The sequence below is a fragment of the Thunnus thynnus genome, chromosome 5 (assembly GCF_963924715.1).
Source record: "Thunnus thynnus chromosome 5, fThuThy2.1, whole genome shotgun sequence".
Classification (NCBI taxonomy): Eukaryota; Metazoa; Chordata; class Actinopteri; order Scombriformes; family Scombridae; genus Thunnus; species Thunnus thynnus.
Genome location: NC_089521.1, coordinates 17177543 through 17192755, shown reverse-complemented (window position 1 = coordinate 17192755; position 15213 = coordinate 17177543). Strand labels below are relative to the sequence as shown.

The following is a 15213-nucleotide window of genomic DNA, read 5'->3' as shown; positions in this document are numbered from 1 at the left end:
AAACATTCAGGTTCTTTTAACATGTGTGCAGTGGGGGAAAAAACACATTCCACCTTCCCGTCTTTGATATTTACCGTCAAATGTGACTCATGTATTGTTTGATCTAGCGATAAACACAGCCAAGAACTGTCTTTGTTTACATGAGTCATCCTATCACAATTCGTTTATGGAGAATTTCATTAGAAACTTGACGCACACAGTGATGACATTAAACAGTACACATTGATATACGATAGTGAGTCCAGTTACTATCTAGGGACTCTATTTCTCCAAAATAAGAAGTTAAAATGGAGTTAGTGTTCCTCTGATTACAGCACAAGGAAGTACATTCTGATTTGGTTGTTGACAGTTGGGTGTTGCCCTCTCAGACTCTACACCCCTACTGTGGAAATAACACTGATTATTAAAAAAAAATGAGTGTGTATATTTGTGAAACTATGTGGTTGTCTGTTTAAACCTTTTATGTAACAGAATGTGCACTAGCCAAGGGAAGAGGGCAGGAAAAATGAGATAAGGAAGAGAAATGTTGTGAAAAAAAGGAACTATGATGAGAACTTAAGAGACAGGCCAACATAAACACTCACACAACTTAACACATTAACACCCAGTAGAAAACATTCCAAATTATTTGATGATAACTGAACATTCTGTACAATACAGAAAATAACAATAAGTCATTTGGTGTTTTCTTTTTTTTTTTTTTATTATTGCCTAACCTGGCCTTGACTCAGGACACTATGGTACAGAGCCGCCTTAAAATTCTACTAACATATAAACTGAACCACACAACAGTACAACCCTGAAATGTGATTTACTATCTCTGTAGAAGATTTGCATTATAAATAAACTCATTATAAATACATTGCAGTGAGGTAAAAAATAATGTGGCCATATAAACATTGCTGTAGCAATCTGCCTTAAAGTGCATTAAAGCATTTTCTCAAACTTTTGAATAATACCTGAGTAAGTGTTGAGAGAAAACGCATATATGGCTTTCATCGTGGGCCCCAACAATCTCAATCCTCAGCTTCGTCCTCTGTGTCCTCCCAGGAAATGTTTCTTGCCAGTCTGCCTGACTTTGTGTATGAGTGAGTTTGTGTACGCAGCATAGTGTCCACTCGGAGAAGATTTGTGACACACTGCAGCACGGCCAGAACCAGCTGGTATTTACAGGAGACAGATTCAAGGCCTGAGTCCAACATAAAAACTTTTGATTTCACGTCAGCCTTCCTATAACAATACATACTTAGTTTACCGGCCTCTAGAGGACATTCACTTTCACTAGAACCCTGTGTGGGGCTTGTGTTATGCTCATGTTTGTAAATGATGCTGAAAGGGTGGGAATGATTTTGAATAGAACACAGGACCTTGGTTTGAGTCTGCAGGAAACGTCTCGGACTGTGGGAGTAAATCTGTCGGGGCACGCTCAATAGAGCATTTGCCATGAGCTGGGAAACAGCAAGGACACCTACATCTGTGTGATCAGAAACCGAGCGATTGTGACCATGTTGAAGGAGGGCTTGGTGTAAGAGAAACTCAAATGTCCCACCAGCATGTATGACACAGCCTGGCTCCAACACACACTTCTGAAAGGGAGGTGCATTGGAGGATGCGGACCTGGTTCTGTCATTCTGATTGTCCATATGTACAGATGTGATTTTGTGTGACAACAATGTTCTCTTTGATGCTGTAGTTGCAGTCATATGCATGGGCTCCCAAGTTGTAAGTAGCATGCGGATGGCATCCTGAAATGCACGTGCATACTGGTCTGTTTGGCCTTCCCCTGGGCCACAAATGACAATACTACAGGGTCCAACCACGACACTTTCCTCTGAATCATGGAAACCCATATGAACATATCTGTGGAAGAGAAAAAAAAATTCAATTTTGATGTCCATTAATCAAAACAGATGAAGAAAAAACAAATAATGAAAGCATTGTGTTGTGTGCATGCATTTCTTTGTAAACCATATGCATATGCGTGATTCTACACTGTATGTATATGAGTGAGAAAGAGAGAGTTCTCAAACCTATGTGCTCCCAGCAGTATTGGTCGACAAAAGGTCAGAGTAGCAACATGCTCTGGTTGAATCATCCAGCAGTCTGAGATAGGTGTGGCCCCGCTAAGGTGGGCAAAGAGAGAAAGTTCATCCTCACTGACACACTCCACAACACACATCTCTGCCTGTGTGGCTAAAGCCAGGACAGCGTCCGACTGTTTCACCGCAGACAGGAGCACAGAGACACCCAAATTCTGCAGCTTTGCAATAACACACTCTAGTGACCTTTCTGCCCAGGCGCTAAACTGCACAATACTTCTCTCCTTCCTTGTGTTCTCCTCCATCAGTTCCAACACGTCTCCTGCATTGAGCAATTGTGGCTGCAGGTACCCAGTAAAAACTACAGCTTTAACTGGCTGGTGGTCAGTCTGAGGGCAGGGCGTAGCAAAGTCCCTGTGGATGACTTGCCCCTCAAGCAAACGTGAACAACTGACAGGAAAGCCTGATACAGGTGTATGCAATGCAAGGAAGTTGTCATTTATAAACTGAAGTGATGAGGAAGGTGGATCATTTTTAAACTTCCAATCAGTGAGCAGTTCACAGATGAGGTCAGCAATGAAGTCACAGTGGATGTGACCCAGACGAGTAAGAAAGAAAGACGCCACCAGCTTTTTAAGATAGGAAGTGTTTGTGTGACCTGGTGATTGTGTTTTTGCTGTGAAATCCTCCCACGGAAGACAGCATCCATGAGGGGCCACTCCGACAGCGATGAGATCATCCAGCTCCTCCGATGCAAATGCAAGGAGTTCGCGAGCCAAGCGCCTGGCAGTGGCAGCCTCTGCCGCTTCCCTGGAGTTATAGGTGTGAGACACATTAGGCTCCTTGCAGGCTATTGTATGAATCATCCGTAGTAATGATGCCAGCAGAATGATAAAGGTCTTGGATCCATCCCCTGTTTTTGTGCTGTGTTTCCAGACACACTCCACCACCATCCTACAATGAAAAATACATAAATATAGCACAAAAGAAATACACATTTGACAAATAGCACAACAGTAACAGAGTAAATGTCCGTGTGTTACCTGGCCAGTGGCTGCTCCAGTTTTAGTGCCGTGAGAATGCGCGTCCCACTGCAACTCAACATCACCTGTCCCGTGTCTCGGGTGAACAGCACCTGTCCTCCTTCAGGGCCAAAACAGCGGAGGACGACTGCCTCCAGTGCACACACAGTCTGCAGGACATGTTCCAGGTGAAGATGCTCAACTGGTGGCATCCTCATACCCTGGAAAGGCACAAAGGCTGAGATTTAAAAGTTTGTTTTTTTAATGAGTCAGTAATGATTCACTCTTTGTAGCCTCTCGGAATGTCCAAATATAATATTTTGGCTAATCTTGACACAACTCACCACAACAGAGGCATTCAAATGTTATCGGCTCAAAGTGCTTGAAGTTGGAGTGAATTATGAACTGTCATTCATGCAGCAGGGCTGTACTTTTCCAACTTTTTTTGGCACATGATGGGTGTCAATTATCTCGGTTTTCAGTGTTGCCAGTTATTATCTGATCTTATCATAATGAATCTTTTCTGGGACACCCTGGTAGCCCACGGGTTGGGATGCGAACCACACGGCTGCAGGATCAGCGGTTTGTTTCCGGCCTCTGACCTTTGTTGCAAGTAATACTCCTCTCACTACCTCTGCTGCAACCCTCAGTTCTTTTAAATCACAACTGAAGACTTTTCTGTTTGCCACTGCTTTTTATTAAACTAAATTTGAGGGTTAATATTTTACACTGCACTGTAACTTTTATTCTTGTTTTATCTGTCTTATTCTTTTTTAGCTTTTTATTTTCAAATTTAACACTTTTTAAATTGTATTTAAATGTCTTTTTACTTGTGTTGCTTTTATATTCTGTCTTGATGCCTTATATGCTCTATGTAAAGCACTTTGAATTGCCTTGTTGTTGAAATGTGCTATACAAATAAACTTGCCTTGCCTCCTGTCTCACTGCACTTTCAGCTATCAAATAAAGGAAACAAACAAAAAACAATTTAAAAAATGCAATTAATAATTCCTACAGTAATATCTGTTCACAGAAAAACATTTATCTATACTACCTACACACACACTGCAACATATTATTCAGTATAGCGTGTATGTATCAGACCCACTATGGTTTATTTACAGTATATTGTATTGGGTGCATAAATGTAATGTGTGATAGATGAATGTAAACCTACTATGTAATTACTGACTTGGCTGACTGATTCAGTTTTTTTGCTCTGAAACTATGCGAGTGTACTATGTGTTTTCTGTATGAAGAATGTTTGTTTAGACAGCTTTTATTTGTAAGCTTCAGGTCTGCAAATTGAAACATAATCTGAAAAGCTGTAAATTTAAAATTTTACTCCAGTTGTCTGTAAACCTTTTTTTTTGTCAACGACAGAAATTTAGCTTGATGCTGGTAGTTATAAATATGTGGGATAACCATTGTTCAATATTTTTGTTTTGCAGCAAAAAAACGCAACTGCGTACATTACAGATATTACTGGATGTTATGTTTTTGTATAATTAAGCATATTTTAATACACGTAGTGTTTGTCAGTGTTGTCTTCGAGGTTCTGTTCTGTGTACACCTCCTGTCATTACTCTTTCATTGTAACGTTACTTATAAATCCCCAATTTCAGTTCAGCATGTTAAATACTGTTTTAAACAAGCGTTACTTCGCGACTTTTCTGAATAGCTAGCGTTACTTAGAGACTGATAGCATCTACTAGCCACGTAGCTGTTAGTTAGCTAAACCATGGACTGCACTGACCTCGGCGGCGATCTTATTCTACTGTAAACCCCAAAAATGACTTAAATCACAGTCTCCTATCTATCTGGGAAACTTAACAGACTAATTTATTTACAAGACACGTTTTCATCTGAGATAACTCACCGTCAGTCCAACAGGAACGCTTCCCTCTGTATCCTAGAGACGAGGCTTCTTCTGCACTTGATGCATAATTTAGATCATACATGACTATTGCCACCTAGCGGAGGGAGGTAGGAGCTACTTTTCTATCCATAAAACTTTACAGTTTTATATACAATCAACTGTGCAGATTCTTATTTTTCAAGTGTCCAAGGAAGCCATACTAATGAACCATCATGCACTATACCAGGGTCATGAATTTGCAAAAGCTAAATGGGATTCAGCCATCATTAATGTTATTAATTGCACCTGTGCTGTTCTTGATTTGACCTGTCAAAATATCTGCTAAAATTAATGATGGATCAATTCCTTTTAGCTGCACCTGTTTCAGGATTATTGTGCTATTGTGCATGCAGGGTCGCTGCAACTCTGTCATGGCTTGTTGGGAACTTGAATGGAGACATCATTGATGTTATTTGTAACACCTGCACTTACCTATGATAAGTCAAAATGTCTGCTGTGAGGGTGTGATGTACGGTCCACAATTTGCACACTTTGTCACTCACTTTATATATATATGTAACCCTATCCTTTAGTTCAAATGAAAATCTGGTTCTTTTTAGAAAATTCACATTGCACATTGAGTTTGCCAAATATTTACCCTTGGTTACATTTTTAATAATATAATAATATTTTTTAATATAATATCTGGGGTTGTTCTTTGATTGTCCTTGTCTTGTTGTGATTATTATATGTTTATGTTCACCTCTATTGTAAGAGATCTTTATCTAGGATTTCTGTCATGCCCATTTTAAGAACAGATAATCACAACTGATCTAAAATATTTGTCAGCAAAATAAATACATAGTGTATTTGTGCATGTCACAGAAAGAGGTTATGTCAAGATCTCTCTTACCCTGCCCATCCCCCCCTTTTTCCATCTGTCTCATTCCTCCTTCTGTACAGTATCTCTGTTCATCTCTGGTACCTCAAGGTGAACTGGGCGGGGCTGGAACTTGATCTCTGTGTCGCTGCAGAAACCACATCCACAAGTTTCTAAATCAGGCAACATCATCTATAGATAGACAATATGAGACAGTTCTGCAGCTACTGCCAGATGTACAGATGCACGCACACCAACACACACACACACACACACACACACACACACACAGAGCTGTCCACTCTGAATGTAAATGTCCTCTATTGCTGAACTCTCAGTATGCTAACTAGCCTTTAAAAAGCCATGTCACTACACTAATGAATATTCATCAGTGGCCTGGTGAGGGTGACCTGTAGGGATGGGACAGAGGTCACAAGAGGTGGGGTGTCAAAAATAAGGACCGGCACTCCCATGAGACCTGAATGGACAGAAAAAAAACATTCATCAACACACACGCTGACAAACACACACAGAGGGAAGCAACACAAGATGACCTGGCTGCAATTCCACCTTTCCCAACCTCAACCCTGTCTTGTCCTACCCTCTCTATGTCATTCTCTCTCTCTCTTGATCCAGCTTTCACACACCTGCGCTCTTCTTCTCGATGTCAAATAACTGGTGAGACACAAAAACAAAAGGGCAACGCGCTGACACTCCTCCGTACCTCACTATTTTTCTCAGCCTGTCCTCTCTGGTCCTGTCATCTTTTCTCCTCCTCCTCCGCCCCTCTCTGTAAGGAAAAGGAGTACCTGTGAGTCTGAACACCGCTGCTGGGACGATCGAATACAGGTAGGTCTCTGGTTCCATTTATTTTCCCTCTTTGCTTCATTAATAAATATGACTTTGATTTATTTCTCTATTCACTCAACTGTGCTGAGTGAACAGTAATTGTAGGTGAAACTCCCGGATGCATAATAGATGGCAAAAATATTAACCAGGTCCGTGCAAATCATCTGTTGTTAACTGAATATGGACTGGTGTACAACAACATGATCAAGATGGGTAATTTATTAGTTTGTAACTCTAGTTTTAGTGATTTTCTTTTAATTTCACTGAAGGATTACACATTCTCCTCTCCTGTAGGTTGAAAAGATGTCCAATGTCAAGCAACAAGGCTGTTTTTTCTTTGGAGATTCAGAGCTTCCATCGTGCAGTAAGAATTTAATGTAATGTATTTGCAGCCTTATTAGATCAGGTGTAATCAGTCACACAATAGAGATTTTAAGCTGCACTGTAGAAGTTGGAAGACCATATGGTGTGAATACCGAATCATTCATTATCAGTAAAAGGAACACTGCGTTTGCAGTGTGTACAAGTTAGTTGCATATAGTGTATGTCTTGCTTTCATGTTGGTACAGGATGAAAACATTTGTGAATCATTTGTGAATTACTTTTTAACTCTTGAACACCTTTACAAAAGCACATCAGCAACAGAAATGCTTAAAGCTGCCTAAAATATGTGATTCATGTATTTCTGTAATTACAGGTGTACTGTAACATGTGAAACTTACTTGAAATTACCTTGAATTCTTCTGTTTGTTTCTAAAGCTGTGTAAGTGGTAGCTTGTCTTTTCTGAAAAAAAAAACAAAACTGGTGAATAATCCTAAAAAAAGCAGACGTAAACTGAGGTTCATTTTTGCTTGGGTGTGAGATCACCATTGGCTGACTCAGCCCCAGATACTCAATACCTGTAATGTCTGCAGAATAGAAACTAACATAATCAAAACATTTTTGCACTTGGGAGTCAAGACTTGGCAGTGGAATTTTTTTCTCATACAGTTTGTTTGCCTGCACTGAGCGTGACCTTGGCACTTGATTCTCACCTCTGGCAGCTCACTGTGGAACAGCAGAGGTCCACGCGTGACGCTTCAATTCTACTCCCCTTCCTCTCCTCCTTCCCTCTCCCCTCCACGTCAGCAGGTTTGGCAGAGACAGCGGGTTGCATATCCTGTGTTCAAGTGTTAGTGCCAGGCCAGCAGAAACAGGAGAAGTCATTTGACACTGATGGTCAAACAGTGTCTATAAGCACATTATCACTTCAAAAACATCTGATCAATAGCATTTATAGAAACTCTTCTCTTGTGTGTATTTATGTTTATGTGGTTTCTTGGTTCTTCAAATTAGGCTTTTGGCATTCGGGTGGCATTTACAGGTGTGCTTATCTTGATTTGTTGAAGTATAATGTTACATATATTGCATGTTGTGTTTTTTTTTTTTTTTTTTTTTTTTTTAGAGCTGAGCTATCTTATTTGCTCTTTCTGTTTCTCTGCCAGTTTGATTCTGGATCCACTGTCAACTGTCAAATAATGACTGGGAACCGTCAAGCTGCCCCGGGGACACCGGGCACCCTTCATACATCTTCCCACTTGCCAAATGCCACAGCCACCCCAGGCCAGACACAATCTGGTAGCCACAGTCCCGACAAGTTCATGAGTGAACTGCGCAGCATCCACAGTGAGTTAAAAACAGAAATTACTCTTCATCCCCATGGATCCTAGCTAGGTCTGTAATTACAACTACTTTCTGTTTAAAATTATACTGATATAATGGTTTCAGCCATTAAAAAATGACATCTTGACTGATATTTTGGTCACATATCAAAGCACTACATCCAGCAGATACTTTAGATATAATACTAGAGGTTTCTGGTAAGGCATGTGAGGCATTTAAGTATAATTTCATACTACATGGCTGTTTGGGGGAATAAAACTGTAGCTGTGTCTTGTTTTAAGAATATGAATACAAAAGTCAACATTTCTGGCAACTCTACAATGTCAAAAAACTTTCAAAGTCTAAAATTTCTAATGAAACATTAATGGTTTAAGTGAGTCACATTATTCACATGAACAGTAGTACGCTGGGAATACTACGTTGAAGGTAGTCAACTTAATGCACTGTGGGCAGGCCCCAAAATTCATACCAGTAAGATTTTGGATATCATAGAAACACATTCTTCATTCTCTCCATGATCTATATTTTTAGTTTTTTTATTTATTTATTTTTTATTTTATAAGTATTAGAGCTGCAACAATTAATTGATTAGTCGTTCAACAGAAAATAATTAAACAACTATTTTGGTAATCAATTAATTGTTTCAGTCATTTTTTTAAGCAGAAATGCCAAAAATTTGACGGTGCTCGCTTCTCAAATGTAAAGATTTGCTGAATCTCCTTGTCATATATGACATTAAATTGAATATCTTAACATTCTAGGCTCTTCGGCAGACAAGTTGCAGCCATAGAGAGTATTATCTGTGTTTTCTCAATTATCAGAGGACCGGACTCAGACAGCTAAAATAATTTAATGGTACATTTTCCCTGAAATTATCCAGGAATGGGTGATTAAACTAGTAAGGGTCACTGCATATAAAAGGCCAGACTAATATTTTCTCATGTGGGACACAGGTATACTACATTAAGTAGAATGTACTTAAGAATGCATAAGGGACAGTTATCTCCCTGGTAGAAATACATTATCTTTCTGTCTTCTCTTGTGTGGATCAAAATTTTTCCTTTTTTTTTCTCCATTTTTTCTCTCCATTATTTGTATTTTTTGAGTGTACACCTACACAGACCCATTCTTCAGATGCTGAGTAGGAAGGGTGGTCAGAAGTACTAGAGTTGTACAATCCCATAAGTGTGTATATCAGAAAATCAAAATTGCAAGTCATAAAGAGTGGTGTCTTAAATTATGTCAGTTGATACCAGAGTCATATACAGTATTGCTTTAATAACGCTTTAAGAACAAGCAGAATACACAGGAGATGGACAGATGATAACATCTTACAACATATTGTAATCGAGTATAACACCACCACAAAACACAGCCTAATCATTAACACAGCTTTGAATCAGCACCTCTCTGACAAAAGTATTCATTGAGGGAGTATTGGATTGTATCGCATTGTATTCCCCAGTGTTTCTGCTATTTTGTTCGCTCTTTGTGTATGTGATGTTATCGGACAGTGTGGGGAAAAAAGGGTTTTTATCTTACTTTGAAGTTAGTCGAGGGGAAATTTAAGGGTAATAGTTGGAACAGTAAGTTCGAGTGTCCGACTTAAAGTGTATGCAACTAAAATATGTATGTTCTGTGTGTATGTGTGTGTGTGTGTGTGTGTGTGACGTGGGTTTGCAGTGCCATCATGGGCTGTTGCTGCCCTTTGTATTGTGAGTTTGTGCGTGGTGCTGTCTTGTGTTGTGTGTGTGTGGAAGAAGTGCTTGAAAAAGGACAAGGACAAAGAAAAGGACAAGAAAAAGGGAAAAGAGAAGAGCAAGGGATACTTTGACACTGAAATGGATGGAGGTTACAATGAGGTATACCACACCCACACACACACACACACACACAAACATACACACACTGTGTCTCCCCTGCAGATGTATTGTCCTTGCAATGTATCACAGCCCTGACATCCAGGTCACCTAGGACTAGTAAACCTGTCAGTGTGTTAAGACAAACGGATGTTTTGCACTGACAGTGTTAAATTAGCCTTTCCCCTTTAAACAATAAATAAACCTTAGGTGGTAACATTATCTTTGTTTAATTGCGTCTGGCTGTGTAATTCTATACAACATACAGTAGGAACACAGCACAAATAGCTGCTCCACAAGTTGTGACAGGAGCTCTTCATTGATTACTTGTAAATCTATATTATTCACCTGCATGTTACGTGTGTCCATGTGTGTGCAGCCGCCGAAAGATGAAGGTAACAAAGAAACAGAGCTGTCAGATAATGAGCCCAAGGAGGAAGAGAAGTTGGGCAGACTGCATTTCACGTTAGACTACAACTTCACAGATAATACGGTGAGATACTGCTATTCAGTGTGACGTGTTTCTTTCCCACCATCTGCAAAATCCTAAATGTTACATCTGAATACTTTTCTTATCTCTCTGTGAATCAGCCAGATTCTCATTTATTTTTCTATTAATTTCCTCTGTTATGACATTCTAGCTGGTAGTAGGAATCCTGCAGGCCGCAGAGCTTCCTGCCATGGATGTGGGAGGTAGTTCTGACCCTTATGTCAAACTCTATCTGCTCCCGGACAAAAAGAAAAAGTTTGAAACCAAAGTTCATAGGAAGACTCTTGAACCCAACTTCAATGAGACTTTCACCTTTAAGGTACATTCCTCGATAAGTAAAAATGGACAGTTATTTATCCTGACTTTTGAGATCACTGTCGGTACGTGGTACATGACATGTTCCAAATTATGTGTGTGTGTAGGTACCGTACACTGAGCTGGGTGGGAAGACATTGGTGATGACTGTGTATGACTTTGACCGTTTCTCAAAACATGACGCGATTGGAGCTGTGAAGATACCAATGAGCAGTGTGGACTTCAGCCAGTCTCTGCAGGAGTGGAAGGATCTGCAGAAGGCGGAGAAGGAAGAGGTGGGAGCATAGTGTGAGAGGAGGAGACAAGTTGAACTTGAAATTAAGGCTGCACAGTACAATTAATACAACCTTTTTTATTTGGTTTCCTTTTTCCATAATGTGTTTCTGTTTGTTTAGGGAAACACGGTTGCTCGTTGTTAGGTTTGAGTGAGATCTAACATTTTCTCTGATATTTACACTTCATTTTAAAGTCAGGAATACTGCACAGATGTGTGGCCCTGAATCTGAAACACTTCTGTCTCTGAGGAAGACTGCAGCCTCTTGTGATTTTGACATTTCAACTTATTTGTGAAGTAATATTTACAGTTCTTAGACAATTCACCCAGCAATATCCTCACTTCTCTCTCTGTACCAGAGCGAGCGGCTTGGAGACATATGTTTGTCTTTGAGGTATGTGCCTACTGCAGGGAAGCTGACTGTGGTGATACTGGAAGCCAAAAACCTGAAGAAAATGGATGTGGGTGGATTATCAGGCGAGTCACACAGCTGAATTCACATTAGATTTAAGTTCAAGCACTGTGTCATGTTCCTTTTAATCAATAGATGAGGAACTTAACAGTATACACAACTTCAGTGCCACAATAAGTTCCTTTAATTTCATAAATTGGTGTGGGGGAAGCAATTACCTATTCATATAGGTTACAAGATTTACTCAGTTTTTTATTATTTTAAACCACTTTTGTACTAAAAAGTATAAACACATCTTAGTACTTCTCTAATAGGACAAAGTGCACACTAAGTAGCTGAGATTTCTTACTTTTTACTGAGTCATAACCCCAGATAATTACTTTTTTAGTGGTGAGTCCACTTTCAAGCAGTTTCTATTTAGGGGAAACTATCAGGAGCTACTACAATAGATGTTGTGTTTCACTGATGGAGTTACTGCACCGGTGCCAGGCTGTTGGTCTGTTGATCTAACATAAAACCTCCCTGTTCTCTCTATCAGACCCTTATGTGAAGATCCACTTAATGCAGAATGGGAAAAGACTCAAGAAAAAGAAAACAACGATAAAGAAGAACACTTTGAACCCTTACTACAACGAGTCATTCAGCTTTGAAGTGCCATGTGAACAGATAGAGGTACATATATTTGCATACACACATACATACACGCTAATACATTCCGTCAGAGATTTGTTAATTTTGCCTGTATGTGTGTGTATTTTCATTTATAGAAGGTGCAGGTAGCAGTGACTGTGTTGGACTACGATAAGATTGGGAAAAATGATGCCATCGGGAAGGTACTGCTGGGCAGTAACAGCACTGGGACGGAGCAACGCCATTGGTCAGACATGCTAGCCAACCCCCGGCGGCCAATAGCCCAGTGGCATAGCCTAAAACCAGAGGAAGAGGTCAACGTGCTAATTTCCAACAAGAAATGAAACTCAGTGGGCAGCTTTATGCAGCTGTTCCATGAAACCTTGCAGCACTTACCTCAACTACCTCCAATTTATGTTCCTATCTCTTCCCTAGCTCCCCTTCAAAAAACATTTAAGCTACTTAGCTGAGTGCATCTACCCAATTATTCACACACTATCCAAGTCTATTATGAACTTTAAGCCTTCTTCCTTCAGTAATTCCCTCCTCCTGCTTTTACCTAAACTGCTTTAAAAGTTTTAATCAAAGATTTGATGTATCACTGTGTACAGTGCTATTAAACAAGATCAGATTTTTTTTAAACCTGTGTGAGGATGTTTTTCTTCATATGTTCTGTGCTGATCAGCTACATCTGACCTGCAGGGGGAGACAATCCAAAGGATCATGAAATGAGATCCTCATATGACTGATTTTATGTCTGTAATTTCATAGTATTCACTGTTTCCTTTTGATAGTTATTTATCGGTTCTTTTAACTGTAATTGACCAAAGATATGGTACTTTCTAATGCTGCCAAAGTATAACACTGTTTATGGTGTTGGAGTACAGCCTAGAATGAAAGTAATGGCAAGAGAAGTGCCTGGGCATCGTACTTTATAGGTTTCTCTGCAGCATTGCAGCCAAAGTGGAACAGGACAGGCCAGATGAACAAAAACAATATAATCAATACATTTCTTTTCTCACTTTTAGTATTACTGGAGAACTACGTATTAGGGCTTTTTCCACAGCAGACATTCTGACTTGTCATATTAGGAAAAGCACAGGTGTTGTTAATACCATTAACGATGGTTCTGTTCTCATTTAAGTGTCCCAGTAAACTGTGACAATGTGATAGTGAGCCAGCATTCGCAATGCCAGGACCCTGAAGCTGAATCCATCCATCATTCTTTTTATTATTTAAACCTGCCCACTGTGACATGTCAAAATGTCTTGAAAGGCTTATTATGTTAATTTGTTTTCTTCTCATTCATTTTAGTTTTACTATTATTTCTTCACGTTATTTCCAATGTGACACTTTAACACAATTATTATAAATTCAGCAATATCTGTAAATTAATATCAACATGAGAAATGCAATAAGCATCACCCATCCTTTCTAATTTCTTGGCAGAAGGTCTGTGTGATCACATTTTCTTCTTCTACTTTGCAGTTTGCATTGTAGATGCCAACTGGAAAAATACATGAAAACAGCAGGTTAAATTCTTAGTGTGTCCTCCCTCGTGTTTTGTCTACCCCTGTACAAAATAACAGGAAACCCTGACAATAATTTTGAGAGTTAATCCATCTCTCTGACACAAATTCAGTGACCATTATAAGCTTCACAATAGTACTGCTTTGAACTGCATTATATTGTACAGGGGTATGCTTTTATTGCATCAACACCCTGTAAGTGGTCATTTAAAAACTAGCAATGACAATTTTCAGTTTCCAAATGTGTCAGTTATGCTATCGTTAAATACAACTTGGCAAAAGCACAACAAATCATATTTGCTGATACAGTATCAGCAATGTGTGGCCTTTGATAGTAAGATGTAGGCCTATACAACTACGGTAAATGTTTGAAAACATGTATATATGCTTTTTCCCCCTTTTAACCATCAATTTAAACATGAAATAAATACAATAAGAAAGGACATGACTTTTCACCAACTCTATATTTGAACAAAAAGATAAAAGGGGTTGGGGTGACCATTACCAAGTTTCAAAGTGTCAACAGGTCAGGATGGCTTAGCAAAGTCGTTACCTGGTGTTTAACTAGATAAGCATTATTACAATAAGCCAGACGTCGCCAAGAGTTTAAAAAACGAAATATCTGAGAGGTATTGTTGGTAACTAACCAAACGTTAACGGCAGCTTAAGGTAATGTTACAACAGGGCATAACTAAGGCTAATTGCTAAATGTACGAAGATGAACTTCAACTTCTGTTAGCTAACACCAATTAGCCACAATTAACTGAAAAGCAAACGTTTTTTCACTAGGTTTGCGCAATTAGTCGAAAACAATTCGTTGTTAACGCTAACGTTACGGACAAACGGCTGCTTCTTCATACCCATAAAGTTAACTTATCTCTAGATATGTTAATACAGACACTGATAACACTTTAACGCTAACAGCTAAATTTTGGTTAGCTACCAACGCTGACGTTTTTCGTTGATGTGGCAGCATAAATTACATTCTAACGGTAACGTTAGGTAACGTTATTTCTGGGTACCATGGTACGGTTAAATCTTTACCGTTGATAGGGTCCACGCTTGTTATCACAAATGTAACATTAATAGGCGGTCTGGAGTTAAGTTACCTGTCCTCTGTTGGAGTCAAGTGGTCGACCAGAAATTTAACGGTAACTTTCAAGGTGAATACCTCCGTGATGGGGCGACAGTCCTGCGGCCTCACCCACACAGACCACGGGGAGGGGGGGTCAGATAAAGCCTGTCTGCTGGCTGGGGATGTTGGAGTGACAAAGAGCAGTGCAGGCTTACCTGCCCACACAGGTGTACAGTAAGCTACTCGTCATCCGCCCAGGGGGGCTGTCGCCACCAGGTAGTTTTTACAGCGACGACCAAGCATCATCTAGGTGCTACC

At 39.6% G+C, this 15213-nt stretch overlaps 2 protein-coding genes across 16 annotated transcripts; one reads left to right on the top strand and one right to left on the bottom strand.

Annotated features, from left to right (window-relative positions):
- Nucleotides 1–858: 858 nt before the first annotated feature.
- On the bottom strand, nt 859–15195 carry bbs10 (Bardet-Biedl syndrome 10). 15 transcript variants are annotated; one of them, XM_067589662.1, is made up of 10 exons: nt 11092–11181; nt 7684–7808; nt 7371–7432; nt 6524–6589; nt 5833–5947; nt 4941–5034; nt 3990–4017; nt 3083–3282; nt 2031–2993; nt 859–1860 (listed from the first exon to the last, which is right to left on the bottom strand). In XM_067589662.1, the coding sequence occupies exons 8-10, from the start codon at nt 3277–3279 to the stop codon at nt 1017–1019; spliced, it is 2004 nt and encodes a 667-aa protein (XP_067445763.1). In that variant the 5' UTR covers nt 3280–3282; nt 3990–4017; nt 4941–5034; nt 5833–5947; nt 6524–6589; nt 7371–7432; nt 7684–7808; nt 11092–11181; the 3' UTR covers nt 859–1016. The 15 variants fall into 15 exon arrangements, with proteins under 15 accessions (XP_067445763.1, XP_067445752.1, XP_067445761.1 ...); XM_067589651.1 differs by lacking the exons at nt 3990–4017; nt 4941–5034 and adding an exon at nt 6210–6277; XM_067589660.1 differs by lacking the exon at nt 3990–4017.
- Nucleotides 6605–13502, top strand: syt1b (synaptotagmin Ib). The gene is made up of 9 exons (XM_067589668.1): nt 6605–7012; nt 8134–8314; nt 9995–10173; nt 10550–10663; nt 10812–10979; nt 11083–11250; nt 11609–11726; nt 12200–12333; nt 12429–13502. Exons 1-9 carry the CDS (start codon nt 6959–6961, stop codon nt 12633–12635), a joined length of 1323 nt encoding a protein of 440 aa, XP_067445769.1. The 5' UTR covers nt 6605–6958; the 3' UTR covers nt 12636–13502.
- Nucleotides 15196–15213: the final 18 nt, after the last annotated feature.